The sequence below is a fragment of the Polyodon spathula genome, chromosome 7, assembly GCF_017654505.1.
Source record: "Polyodon spathula isolate WHYD16114869_AA chromosome 7, ASM1765450v1, whole genome shotgun sequence".
Classification (NCBI taxonomy): domain Eukaryota; kingdom Metazoa; phylum Chordata; class Actinopteri; order Acipenseriformes; family Polyodontidae; genus Polyodon; species Polyodon spathula.
The window spans coordinates 5,595,533-5,610,112 of NC_054540.1; the positions used below are offsets into that span (position 1 = coordinate 5,595,533).

The 14,580-nt window shown below is 38.1% G+C and overlaps 1 protein-coding gene across 7 annotated transcripts in view; it reads left to right on the forward strand.

The window, feature by feature from the left end:
- The window catches only part of LOC121318047 (neuron navigator 3-like), a 159,222-nt gene that overhangs the window by 69,186 nt on the left and 75,456 nt on the right, over nt 1-14,580 (forward strand). For all 7 annotated transcript variants that reach the window (XM_041254274.1, XM_041254275.1, XM_041254277.1 and 4 more), the window contains exons 6-7: nt 408-476; nt 8,444-8,586. In XM_041254274.1, the coding sequence (XP_041110208.1) occupies nt 408-476; nt 8,444-8,586 (212 nt within the window). The remainder of the gene's footprint in view (nt 1-407; nt 477-8,443; nt 8,587-14,580) is intronic.

The following is a 14,580-nucleotide window of genomic DNA, read 5'->3' on the forward strand; positions in this document are numbered from 1 at the left end:
GTGTGTATGACTGGAGCTTCTGGGATACAGAACTTGTATTCTTTCCAGCTACTAGCGTGTGTGCATCTGTTTGTGCGCACTGTGGTTTGATAATCTATCAAATTAAATGAAAATGGAACTATAAGAGGTGGATTCTAATGTTTTATCTTTTACAAGGTTTTTGTTTCAGCTGTGCTGCAACAGCATCCCAACACAATAGAACATGTGAGGTTGTTTTTTTTTTGGTGCTTTTTGTTTTTTGTTTGTACTGTGTAACTGAGCTGTGCTTACTGTTCTTGTGTTCATCTTCCTAAGATTGAATCATGGACTTTTCTTTATTACATTAGCGCCTCACAAACATATATCTGCAGCCAAGATTTAATAAACCTATTAAGGCTAAATTGTATCCCTCTTTTCTTTTTGAACAGTATGGCAGCCAGATATGCAACTCAGTCCAGCCACAGTGGGATAGCAAGCAGTCAGAAAAAGAACACAAGGTAAAGTGTTTTATCTTTGATATATCCCAGTGAGTAAGTAAGTGTGTATGGGTTCACTTTAATGCTGTCAACAAAACATGCTGCCTAGTTCTTGACATACAGCTATGACCAGCGTTTTGCCTATAGAATTAAAAAATTTTGCTTCATAAAGTCAAATTAAATCTGCTGATTTAATATTATGTTGACATATTGAATTACACACCGCTTTGTAGTTTTCAATATACTTAATGAAAATCTGCCAACAATTGGAAAATATGATATAAAGTGGGATATGAATATAAAGCGATTTGTGATGTTTGTCCACTATGAAAGGCGCAATATAAAATAACTATTGATTTATTAATTGATTTCGAAATCCAACATAAAATACTGTGCTACTATTGTGGCTTCCGGTAGACACTTGCAATGTCATTTTGTAGTTTCTTGGATTACATGATTACATGACGCTTTTTAATTTTTTTTTTATTATTATTTCTCAATCCTAAAACTCTAGGTAATACTGTAGACAAAAAATACTGACTAGCACTTGGTACAGAGAATAATTCAGAACTAAAACTACTGTGATGTGAATTGTAACTGTTTTAATACCATAACCAATTGTATTAGCTTAACAAGTTGTTAGCAGGGCATTTCTGTGGATAAGTAAACAAACATAGGCTTCTGTTTTGTGCTTATTTGTTTTGAGTGATTTTAACTGGCTTGGATTTGATTTCTCTGACTGGGCATTATTTCTGCCTTCTATTGATTTTCAGTGAGATTTAACAATGTGAGATTGTAAGTTTATGCGATTAACCTGGTCTCAGACATAGTGGGTGATGCTGTTGTCTGGTAAAGGATGGCAGCGATTTAGGAATAAATGACCAAAACTACTATTTGTATGGCAGTACAGTTTCTTCTCATTGACTGTTTAAAAAGGCTTTCTTAGAATGTTGGGATGACAAATGAGGATGAGCAGCCCTGTACAGTATTGTTTATTTTAGAACAGGGTTTCCCCCTCTGCCCCTGTACTGCGTTTTGTGTTTGTTTATTTAATATTTATGTAAATGTCAGCGAACGCCGTGTGTTTTGTTTTGAAAAATGTGTGTTATTGTTTTGTATATGTTTTGTAGCGTGGATGGAAAGCCCCATCCACATTAAAAACCTTGGGTTAATGTGTGGCTGTCGGCTAGTGCGTTGTTAAACTAGCTGACGGTCACACAAATTAATGAACTCGTGTAGATTGTGGCCGAGGGGTAATAGAATAATTACAAACTAGTTAAACCCCTCGGCCACGGTATTTAAGCCTGCAGCTCTCCCTGCTCTAGGGGAGGGAGGGGTAGCGGGGGGGGGAACAAAATGAAACTATGTATAGGATCAGTGAAGGCGATTGCCCAGCCTGACTTGTGTTTTTGTGTTCGTTTAAATATTTTATTTGTGCTCTGTGAGCAAGTGTTTGTTTTTGTTTAACTGTTTTATTAACTAAACAAAATGGCGCATGCCGCGTCTTTGACCTGCAGTACCTGCCTGTCTGTGTTTGTTACGCCTTCTGGCCTGACGAAACCGCAAAGCCCTTTCCTGCCACAGTATATATATATACACAGGGTGATTTAGAAAAGTAAGATATATATATATAAAATGTATATCTAATATTTGTATTTTGATTCATATTTCTGTTGTGATAGTGAAAATAGTTTGTGATATTTTAGCAGCCGCTTGACCAGATTACAGTGCATCTCATTCCTCTGCCACATAAGGGAACTGCTCTAGGGTTGGTTTTCATGGTGAACTTCAGTATTGTTTGAGGTATGAAGGGAGTTCACAATGTAGAGTATGAGGAATAAATCACAGATTTATGTTATGAGAATCTGTGAACTCGTGAAGAGTAGTATGTTTCCATTACCCACCTTCCCAGACCTAAATCCTTATCGTGGGTGCATGTGTGGCAGAGTGTCCTGCCTTTTTGCAAATATATATATAATTATATATATAACTATATATCTTATATATATATATATATATATATATATATATATATATATATTATCCTGATGGCGAAAGCCAATATTTTGTATTTGAGTTATTGTTTGGCCGGACGAGCGAGATGCTGTCCTCCATGGTATTGTTTTCTGTTTATATTCTAAAAAGCACTATAAGAACCTGCAGCTTTGGCTGCATAGTGAAAGAGGTTCAGAGTGGAGAACAATTGTGGAGAGCAGGTACTAAAGTAAACACAGAAAAATAACAATTGGTGAATGTGCTGGTTAATAAACCTGCATGATACTTGTTATTGTTTATTGTTTGTTTGTCTGTTTTGCCAGCGTGACTTTTTGTTTCATTATTTAATAAAAACTGAACACTGTAGCGTCTCAGTTTCACCCACTTGTGCTGCCTGTGTGTGTTCCTTTCTGGTCTGACGTCTCCACTGCAGCCATCCTGTTCACAGGGAGTTACAGGTAAACTACACACTGTGCATCTACATAGCACTGAGTTTAAATTACCAGCAGAGCAGCTGAATGTCTCACATTTGCTGTTCGTGGAAATAAATCTGCCCTGAAAATAATGTGGTAGTGCTTAAATTTTTCAAATTCAATAACCTTAATAGTCAGTACCACTGTCTTTCATTAATCTACAAGTTGCTCCGCAGGGTACCCATGCAAAAAATACATATTTTTTAAATATGTTATTTATATGGGTCATGATTGATTTCCATTACATGAGAGTAGATGCTGAACTTCATGCTGATTTGAACTAGGCTCTCGCCAAGATAAGCACCAACTAAGACGTAGCTTTGCAGTAGACTAATGTGATCCATCTGCATCTCCATCCATTTGCGTTGTTTTCCATTTGATGACGTAGATATCCTTCTGTCTGGTGTTGATTGCTGAAGTGTAATGCTGGCTCCAGGGATCAGCTCATTTTGCCTCCCCAGCACATCAGCACACACAACGGCTGCGATGCTGGCTCCGGGGATCAACCCAGTGCGGTCTCCCCAGCGCATCAGCATGACAACCATCTGGATTGAGCTAAGTAGGGTACATCTCTGGGGTCTTCAATTCTTCAACTGTGGGTAAATTCTATTCCTCGGTGTTTCATTGACTAGCCCACGACACCTCAAGAGGGCTCAACAGTGATTCTGGCATCCCCCACTCAGCTCAGCCCAGCTTACTTACCTGTACATCAGCATTGCTTTCTTTCTTTTGTGCTTGAGATCCAGATCCAGAATCTTTCCATCTCAACCACAGCCAGTTGCTGCTCCTTTCTGCTGCTTCAGATAAGTTCTTCACTGTGCGACGCAACTCTTGGCCAGTGAACCCGACGTGAGAAACCAGGTTGTACAGTGTGCCACAAATCCTCGACAACCCACCTCCACTGGGTAAACCCGGACCCTCCATCCTCGCTGTTCCGCTTCAGCAGCTAGTTGAGCATACCGAAGTTTCTTCCTCTCATACGCCTCATCCACAGTATCTTCCCATGGCACTGTTCACTCTACCAGATGAACAAGGCGTGCTGATCCAGACCACAAGACAATGTCTTGATGCAATATTGTCTTTTGTGTGTAATGCTTTGATGGAACTGGTGGCAACGTATTGGTCAGGTTATGCTTGTCTTCCAGTGCTAAGGGCAAACATCATGGCGCCAAGTAAAACATCCTTGGCTAAGACCAACCTTACATCCTGTCAAAATGTTCCTTAATGTTGCAGGTGATAAACACAAAGGACATGAGGGATCCTCACCCACCCAGGTTTAGGTTCTGTGGTGATGGGAGAACATCATATGCTGATCTGATGAGGAAACTGATCTTGGTGAAGCTATGTGTTTTTGTAAAAATGTTTCCTTAGTAATATTAAGTTAGTGTCTCATAGATTTTGTTGCTGTGGATATGTCTACACAATAAAAATAAAACCCCCTTTTTTAGGAGCTTGCAGTAAAAACATGAGTAATATTTGTAATTTAAGACACAAAAGAAAACCTGAAAGACAAACTGATGACAAAGAGGATATTAGTCAATTTCTGTTTTGATTTGTTATCATTTTTTCAGTACAGTGACTCTCACAAATCCATCATCCCCCCCTCTCTCTTACTGTCTCTCCTTCATTACCTAAAACGAGTGAACCAAGTACTCCTCGAGCCTGTCAAATTAAGTTAATGAAATAGAACAAATGGACTTTTAAGTGTGTGTTTCGGTTGGCGGATTCTTTTGGGGGAACGGGAGATCAGTAGAACTCATGGGTCAGGCAAAAGGTTGTGACGTGTGCAGCTGCAGAGCAGTGTCAGCCTGCTGAGGTCCCCACAGGGAGAGCAGGCTAGCAGCCAGCAAGGGCCATAAAAATAAATGATGAATGAGACCTCGGAGGCTAATATCGAGAAGGCTATAGAATAAGCTGCTTGTACAGGCATCTTAATGTAATGAAATTAAGGATATGAGAATTTTTCATTACATCTTTTTTTTTTTTATATATATACTGTGCATTATGTTTTCTTTAGCCACAGCATTCACCTCTGCAGGACTCCAAAATTATTATTATTATTTCTATTTGTATATGTAGAGTTGCTCTTTTTTCTTCAAAATCCACAAATTCATTTCCTAAGATACCCGAGTGACTTGGAATCCAGAATATTTACAATTGTTATAGCTGGAATGTAATTTCTGAATAATTTCATATGTGATATCTATCATATCTCCTGTTGCTGATTGTAGTGCCTGTATCGAGCTTAGAGAATCTGCAAAAATCACAATATTCCTTTATTTATATTCCTTTGTTTTGTCTATGGCCATAAGTATTGCAGTCAGCTCTGCAGTAAATACTGGTGCATTATTTGATAATCTTCCCCTTTTACAAATTTCAAATGTGTGTATATAGCAAGCATATCCTGTTTTCCCAGATCTAGGGTCTTTTGATCCATTTGTGTATATCTGTAACATCTCTTTCTTATTTTTAACATAGTCCTGTCCTTTTGTCTTAGTTTCCATTTAATTTCATTTCTTGCTAATTATTGTGGTTCACAGTTTACATATTTTTGGTTTCTTAAACATCCATTTTGGTATCGATATTTTATCTCTTTCTCATTATTTATTTTTAAATAAATTGTCTATTTTTGTCATTGTCTATTTTTCCCAATTTGTCATATGGAATGCCAATGTTCCACCAACTTTTTCCCATCTCCCCTTTTCATATTCATGATACCAGTTGTCCCAATACTCCCCCTCACAGGATGTTCCTCACTAAAAGATTTAATCTTATTCCACTATCTTATATTCAGTAATGTCCTCCTTAATCTTAGTGGCATCCTGTCATTACTTGCAAAGCCTTGATTGATGACCTCATTGTTCCTGTACATGTTCCTAATGCCCGTGTCTGAATTGCTTCTAAACTCTTTAATTGACTTTGACTCACTGCCTCTAGAACTTGGCTTCCATAGTCTAGTACACTTCTTATTCTACCTTTGTATATCATTAAAATACTCTGTAGCAGATGACATTCTGCATAAAGTATTAATTATGTATTTGATTATAAGTACATTTACTTATATGTTATTTTCATATTTTGATATAGCTTAAAGCACGTGTTACTAGCTAAGCAAGACATTTGCAGTCTCTCATATCTTGGCGTCTGGGCAGATAGCCAGTGTTAGCAGGTATCTAATCAAGATGTGTGGACACAGTGTGAAAACAAAACACCGCAAACAAAGAACAGATTAGGTTAAGACAGTCTGTGAAATGCTTAGATGTGATGCACTATAGAATGTTATAGATTTGGATGAGTTTCCCCTCCTTACCAGATGTGTTGAAGGTGTGTGATAGTAGGATGGATCCATATTGATTGGAAGAAATGGGGGTGGGACTGCTAATATTCATAGTGTTTAATGTAATGTTTTTTTTTTTTAATTGTCAGTCACTTCGTTGAATTGAACACATGACGTCTGTGTTTTGATGCAAGCGTATGCATTGGTTCCTGCTGTGACCTGCGCATCTTTGCTTGCTTGTATCCAATGTTTATATGATTGTATTAACAGTGTTTCTTTTATGCATATAAAGTATTTTTGATCAAAAATCATTTGTTGATTCATTCTCCCTACAACTCTTTTGACCTGCTTCCCGTTTGGTGGTACCTACTATTGCTCTCAACAAATGTAATCTTCCTTTACACTTATCTGTTATCATGTTATAATCCTAACCCAAACCATATTACCCCATCATCAGTCAAAAGACCCATCTTACTTCCACTTCCAGTTATTTCATGTACTACGTCTTTTAGCATTATATTAAATAAAATTGCAGTACCTTGTGGTGTTTCATTCTGCATCTGAAATGTTCTACAAATTGTGTATTTTTAACTTTAACCTTAAAATTTGTGTCTTTTAAAAAATCTCTTATCCACCAAAACATGCTCCCTTTCAATCACATTTTATGCAATTTATACAATAAGCCATTTTTCCATACCATATCATGTGCTTTATGAGTGTCTATAAATGTCTGTAAGTATTGATCTATTGCTCAATGCTTCCTCTGCATCTGTAGTAATCCTTATTACGTGCTCTATTGTGGTCGTTAGGGCAGTAGTTCAATCTGCTTTTGCTGCTATGATAATGTTGTAATTTCCAAGAATTTCCAAGTACTGATATATATATATATATATTTTTTTTTTTACGGTTCTGTGCAAGGGGTCACGTTGGTTTTTGTTCAGGATTTCTTCAGCCTGCTGTACCTGCAGTAAGATTTAAAGACGCTCAGTACCTGCATCAGTGCTGATTAAGGAACAGTGAAGATGCTGACATCTAGAAAGTGTGCTCTAAACTGTCTGTACCAGAAGAGCCACATTAAATTGCAAGCAAAATCTATTTTGTCCCATCTGTTGCTACAGAACTATGAGCCTAGTAACTCCTTTTAATAGTATGTAATATATTGTGTCACTTACAAAAAAGAGAGAAGTATGTTGCATAAAGATATATAAAAACAATCCATCTTCTCAATAATGTTCAGAATGTTCTGCCTTCAAAAAGGCTAAATAATTCAACCCAAATAATAACACACCACCCCTACAGTGTTTTAATACTCTTGTTTTTTAATAGAATAAGTAGAGAGCATTTTTACGCGTTCTCAGCAGGTGGCAGTATTTGACAACTAAATGTAACTGAATTATTTTTGATACTCAGCTGACAGGCCCTGATTTCGAGAGAGTGAGGATTTGTGTGCACACACCTTTTTTTCACTTTTTTTTTTTTTTTTAAATTTCTCTCGCATTCATCAAAATCGTCAGTTTCCATTTTCATTTATGTTAAGAACTTGAAACTGGATTTACTGTAGACCCAGCTCCACCTCTAACCAAAAATATCTGATACCATTCAATCAGACATTGTTAGGCATGAAAGACATGCATTTCAAGAAGGGCTGGATGAGCCCTACAGAATTAATATTCCAGACAGGTTTGACAATGTTATCTAACACACGTTTAATGTGTAGAACTTGCAAACATCCCTGTGTTAAGTCTACAAATGAGAAACTGAAACAGACAATGCAGAAATACCTGTTAACGGTTTATTGACTTCATCTGTTCTTTGTAATCTGGGGCTTGCATAAGTACCTGGCGGTGTCTAAACCCCCTAGCAAAATCCTGCTTTGAATCACAGGTTGTAAAATATTAATGCTAGTAGTGTTGAGCCAAATCAATACACCCAGGTTTTTATGCTACTTTAAATTAGCAGCACCAGGTTTACAATGGCTGATTCGTTCTATAACAGCAGCCAGCAATAAGTAGGTTTGAAAAGCCTCTTACGTTTGTGTAACGGCACATAACTTGTGCACATTAATAATCGTGACCGAATGAAGAGAACTTTGCTGTATCATATGGCTTGTTCTGTTGCCAGCTTTGTTTATTCAATATATATGAAGCGGAATAATATAAAAAAAAAATTTGACCTGAATCTCGCTGCCCCACAGGAATGGTGTTTTTCTTGATGACCCTAATACATGTCTTCCTGCTTCCCAGGCTTCCTGGGCCCTCAAGGGTGCCAGCTGCAGGCAGCAGTACCAGCAAGGTCCAAGGAGCTTCAAACCTGAACAGGAGGAGCCAGAGCTTTAACAGCATAGACAAAAGCAAGCCTCTCCAATATGCAAGCGGCACCGAGAAAGGTAAGGGATGGGGAAACGACAGTAGCACTGTAAGTAATTCAATTTGACAGTAGTGCTGAAATGCAATGAAACTCAATCTGTTATGAGAATTAAAAATGATTAGCTCTCAAAGGATAAAGGCAATAAATATTTGAGATTTGAGAACAGCCTTTGGATACGTTTCTGTTTTGTTTTGTTTTTTTTGTTTTTTTTCTTTAAACCAAGACCAGATACCTAAAATTAAAAGATGTCCAGTCAGTTGTGTTTTTATGCAATTTAAAACATTACAGTGCTGTATTACCTTGACTAAGACAAGAGTGTCATTGTAGGCAGCAAGTGATGTGAGGACAGGGTTGATAGTCAAAAGCATGCGTGCCTAAATTGGTACACAATCCGAGGACGTGACATTTAAGGTTAGAGCAAAAACACAACTGTCAGAATAAAGGCTACACAAATGCTTATTACGAATGCTGACAGTCTGCATTATGAAATCTCTGGCTGCTGCCATTTACGCTTTGCCATGGATATGTGATAACAGTAGCTGGTTCTAACTTGCATTCTGGTGCTTGGGCCTGGGTCTAAAAAAGCGCTACTTTTTAGTAACGGGCAAGAAATATTTGTATGGTGATGATGGGGGAGTGCATATACAGAAAGGATGGACAACGGTTAACGTCAAGAAGCTGCTTATGATGATGTGTCATAGCATACAAATGACATTCCTATAAATAGGTGCTATTAAGTTAAACTGATATTGTCAGTCATGTCTTCCTTCAGCTCGGTCTGTTGATATGAACTCAGGGCCCAATGCAATTAACTTTTACCTGAGGGAATGCATTTTAGGAAAATAGGAATCCAGTGAATGTTTATCCAGTTTTACATTAATTTATTTGTTTTGATTGTCCGAAGTGTAACGGCAGTGTTGTGTGATCCATCTCCGTTATGGATTCTGTCCCCTGTTGGTGAGATGAGGTTAAAAGCTCTAAGCTTGGCTCTTTTGCATTGTGGTTAAGATGCTCGCTTGCAGTGTGCGGGTCACTAGTTTGTGCCCAGCCTCCGCCCTGTTACACACAACATCATTGATGAATTAAAATAGAATGCATTTTCCTAATACCCCTTTCCCCAGCTAAAAGTCAATTGAACTGCACCCTCAGTGCTTTGTTGTATAGCTATAGGGATTGATTTCTTACTCTGATGCTAAATTTGTAGAATAAGTGAGACTCCTCTTCCCTGACTCATAGAAAAGAATGACTCAGAAATTGTCTAGCGGGAGATTTTGTTTTAGAGTTGACATTTTGTCCTCAGTTTTCATTGTACAACTTGCAGAAACTAGTGGTGTGAATAATAAGGAAAGAAAACATAATAAAACCAAAAAACATAAACGTGATTGGGCCCAGCTGAATAAAATATATCTCAGAGTTTGTTTTGGCAGTCCCAGTGCTCCAGATTTATACAGGATTGTAATCCCTTGTTACACTCACTGTTTTTGTTAAGTAATGTTTTTACAATGACTCAATGGACACAAAATCAGACAACATAAAGTAAGATATTGTGCTTGTGTGGAAGCTCTGAGACAGCTTCCTTTGATGAATATGTGTGTGCAGAGGGAAGACTGTCCTGCCTTCTCTCAAGCTACTCTTTATATTAACCCTATCCTAAATTGTGATTAATGATATTCTGTCACTTATGTCTCCCTCGATATGCAGAGCAAACTGTAAAAGTTTGTACAGTTACGCTATAAGTTCAGATTTGTGGCTCTTACTGCAGTTCAGAATGACTAATTTACACAATGAACAATTTAATAACTGTTTTAGAGTTTAGCAATGTTCAACTCAGTGACATTTGTGAGTTTTCGAGAATAAACTGCTCATTTCAGGTCCTGCCACAACATCTCAATGGGGTTTAGGTCTGAACTTTGACTAAGCCATTCCAAAACTTTAAATTTCTCATTCTTCAACTATTCTGATGTAGACTTGCCTGTGTGTTTTGGATCATTATCTTGCTGCATGACCCAGCTGCGCTTCAGTTTCAGCTCATGGACGGATGGCCTGATATTCTCCTTAGAATTCTCTGATACAGAGCAGAATTCATGGTTCCTTCAATGATGACAAGTCGTCCAGGTACTGATGCAGCAAATAATCCCCAAATCATGACACTTCCACCACAATGCTTAACCGTTGGTATGAGGGTCTTACTGTGAAATGCAGAGTTTTCACCAGGCATAACAGGACCCATGTTGGCCAAAAAGTTCCACTTCTGACTCATCTGTCCATAGGACATTGTTCCAGAAATCTTGAGGATCATCCAGGTGCTTTTTGGCAAAATTGAGACAAGTTATTCTTAGTGAGCAGTGGTTTCTGCCTTGCTACTCTACCATGAATCCCATTTTTGCCCAGTGTCTTTCTGATGGTGGAGTCATAGAGTTGTGACTTCCTGGATGATTTTACGCCTTGCTCTTGGAGAGATTTTGGCAGGACGGTCACTCCTGGGGAGATTCACTACTGTCCCAAACCTTCTCCATTTGGACAGTATGGCTCTGAGTGTGGTTTGGTGGAGCCCCGGAGTCTTAGAAATGGCTTTGTAACCCTTTCCAGACTGATAGGCATTAACAACTTTTTTTCCGGAGGTCGTCAGGAATTTCTTTTGATCGTGGCATGATGTGCCTCTAGAACCTGTGTGCTGACAACTTCACTCTGATGGTAAGGGCCAAAGTTAGTCAGATTTATATTGGGCAGGGGTGGCCCAAATCAGGCCTGATTGTTAACCAAAGTATTCAAACAGCTGACCCTAACTAACCCTTTAATTGGGTTAAGTTAACTGGGCTGGGCAATAACCTTTTCACACCTGAAGATTGCATGTTTGATTACCTTGCACACAAAACAAAAGAAAGAAGCACCAAACGTTGGTGTCATTTTTTCTCTCAGACTCTCTTTATATATACTACTACAACCCACAAAAAGATCTGACCAAATTCAATGTGAAAAATGTGCAAAAATGCAGAAAATCAGACAGGGGGCAAATACTTTTTCATGGTACTGTGTGTGTGTGTGTGTGTGTGTGTGTGTGTGTGTGTGTGTATATATATATATAAAAAGTTCAAGGGGGTGTAGACTTTCTATATATATATATATATATATATATATATTAGTGCCTATAGAAAGTCTACACCCCCTTGAACTTTTTTCACATTTTATTGTGTCACTGCCTCAGAGTTTCATGCATTTTAATGAGGATTTTTTTCCCACTTCTCTACACACCATACTCCTCACTGTTAAGGGGAAAAAAGTTTTTATTGAGAAAAAAATTATATATTAAAAATACAAAACTGAAAGATCTGATAAATCTCCACCCCCCTGAGTTAATACTTGGTGGAAGCACCTTTGGTAGCAATTACAGCTGTGAGTCTGTTGGGATAGGTCTCTACCAACTTTGCACACCTAGATTTGGCAATATTTGACCATTCTTCTTTACAAAACTCTTCCAGCTCTGTCAAGTTCCTTGGGGAGCATTGATTGACAGCAATCTTCAAGTCATGCCTCAAATGTTAGGTTAGATTTAGGTCAGGCCTCTGACTGGGCCACTCAAGGACATTTGCTTCCGTCCCATTTTCAGCTTTCTTGAAGAGGGCAGCAGGTTTTCCTGAAGGACTTCTCTGTACTTTGCTCCATTAATTTTCCCTTCTACCCTGACAAGTGCCCCAGTCCCTGCCGATGAGAAACATCCCCATAACATGATGCTGCCACCACCATGCTTCACAGTAGGGATGGTGTTCTTTGGGTGATGCGCTGTGTTGGGTTTATTACAAACATAACGCTTTGCATTTAGGCCATAAAGTTCCATTTTAGTTTCATCAGACCACAAAACTTTTTGCCACATGGCTGCAGAATCTCCTGAGTGTTTTTTTTTGCCTACTTCAAACGGGATTCAGGGTGGGCTTTCTTGAGCAATGGCTTCCTTCTTGCCACCCTACCATACAGGCCAGATTTGTGGAGTGCTTGGGATATTGTTGTCACATGCACACTGTGACCAGTCCTGGCTATAAAAGCCTGTAGCTCTTGCAAAGTTGCCATTGGCCTCTTGGTAGCCTCTCTGATCAGTCTCCTTCTTGCTCGATCATCCAGTTTGGAGGGACGGCCTGATCTAGGCAGGGTCTTGTTGGTGCCATACACCTTCCACTTCTTAATAATCGTCTTGACTGTGCTCCAAGGGATATTCAAGGCCTTTGATATTTTTTTATACCCATCCCCTGGTCTGTGCATTTCAACAACTTTGTCTGGAATTCTTTTGAAAGCGCCATGGTTGTCATGGTTGAATCTTTGATTTGAAATGCTCTACCCAGCAGAGGGAACCTACAAGAACTGCTGAATTTATCCTGAAATCATGTGAATCACTACAGTTTAACATAGGTGGAGCCCACTTGGTGTGTGATTTTGAAGGCGATTGGTTACACCTGAGCTAATTTAGGATTGCTATTACAAGGGGGGTGGACACTTATCCAACCAAGCTATTTCAGTTTTTATTTTTAATTAGTTTTCTACAAATTTCTAGAATATTTTTTTTCACTTGGAAGTTGTGGGGTAGGATGTGTAGATAAATGGAAAAAAAAAAAAACAGTTTTAATGCATTTGAATTCCGGGCTAAAAATTTGAAAGGGGGTGTACACTTTCTATAGGCACTGTATGTGTGTATGTGTGTATATATATATATATATATATATATATATATATATATATATATATATATATATATATATATATATATATATATATATATATATATTATATATATATGCTATATGTCAGTTAACAACTGCAGTAACGTTGAGATAAAAATGCCTGTAAGTTTCCGTATTCATTGGCTAAATTGGTACGGTACTCCCTGAGGACTTCCCCAGTAATTTTATTTCTCTACTCAGAACGTAGCAGACTCGGCAAATTTAAAGTTCAGAACTGTAGCATAATCTGGCAGTTTAAGTCAAGTGGATAAGTAATACTTCCTAGAATACATATAAAGGCATCTCTGCATAGCTGAATTGACATTTTATTTTCACTAGATAGAATGAGTTTTGCTCAGTTGTGTTGCCATAGAAACCTAATGACTGTATCATTAGAGGCAGACAGATAGGTATAAAGGCTGCTTGTGTCTATATAATCCATTCTTGAAGAAGGAAATCAGATGATGAACAATAAACTGTGGTAAACACAGAGTACCATGGTAAGTTTTTAGAAGTGATGTATTGTAACTGCTGAAGTGATTTTGAATAGTTACTAAATAGGCATTCCTAGGATTCCAATTAACAGCTTCCTTTCTGACTCCATGGGTCAGACTCATAAAACTGGTTCACTGCACATTACAAACATGGCAGTTTATAATGCCAGCCTTTTATTGCTCTATTTGTAAAAGTGTGTTAGTGTCCTGTAATCCAGTCAATGGACACATTATTTTACAGTGGCTGCAATCTCCAAAGACCTTGTTAGATATCCCATCCAATTCATATCCCAATGCAATATTGTTAATTCACTTTTCTGTTTATTTTATATTGCTGTGTTCTTGTAAAACATAACTTATATACATGCATGCGAGGGATTTATTTGTGTTATTATTATTAACATGTTAGATTTATTTGACTGGTGGAGATAATGGCTACATGGTTAGAATGTCTGTTTTTTCTCATTTTGGTTGTAGTACCTGACATGATTGACTGTATTAAATAAATTGCTTTTAATGCATATTGGATTCAGAGGCTGCTCTTGTACAGTCATCACTCTGTTCCGCTTTAAATAATACACCTGGGAGGTTTGAAACGAGGCATTCAACAAATCTAGGTTGATGGTTTACTCGGTTTATTATTGTTTTCATTTGTGAGTTTTGACAGTTTACAGTATGACTGTTTGTGGGCAGAAGGAAAGTGCAGGGTAATGTATGCCTCCTATTTATGACGTCTACCTGAAATCTATGCCAGCTTGGCACGGCCACCAATATTTGGTGGATGCCCTCCAGCCGACCCAACTAATTCAT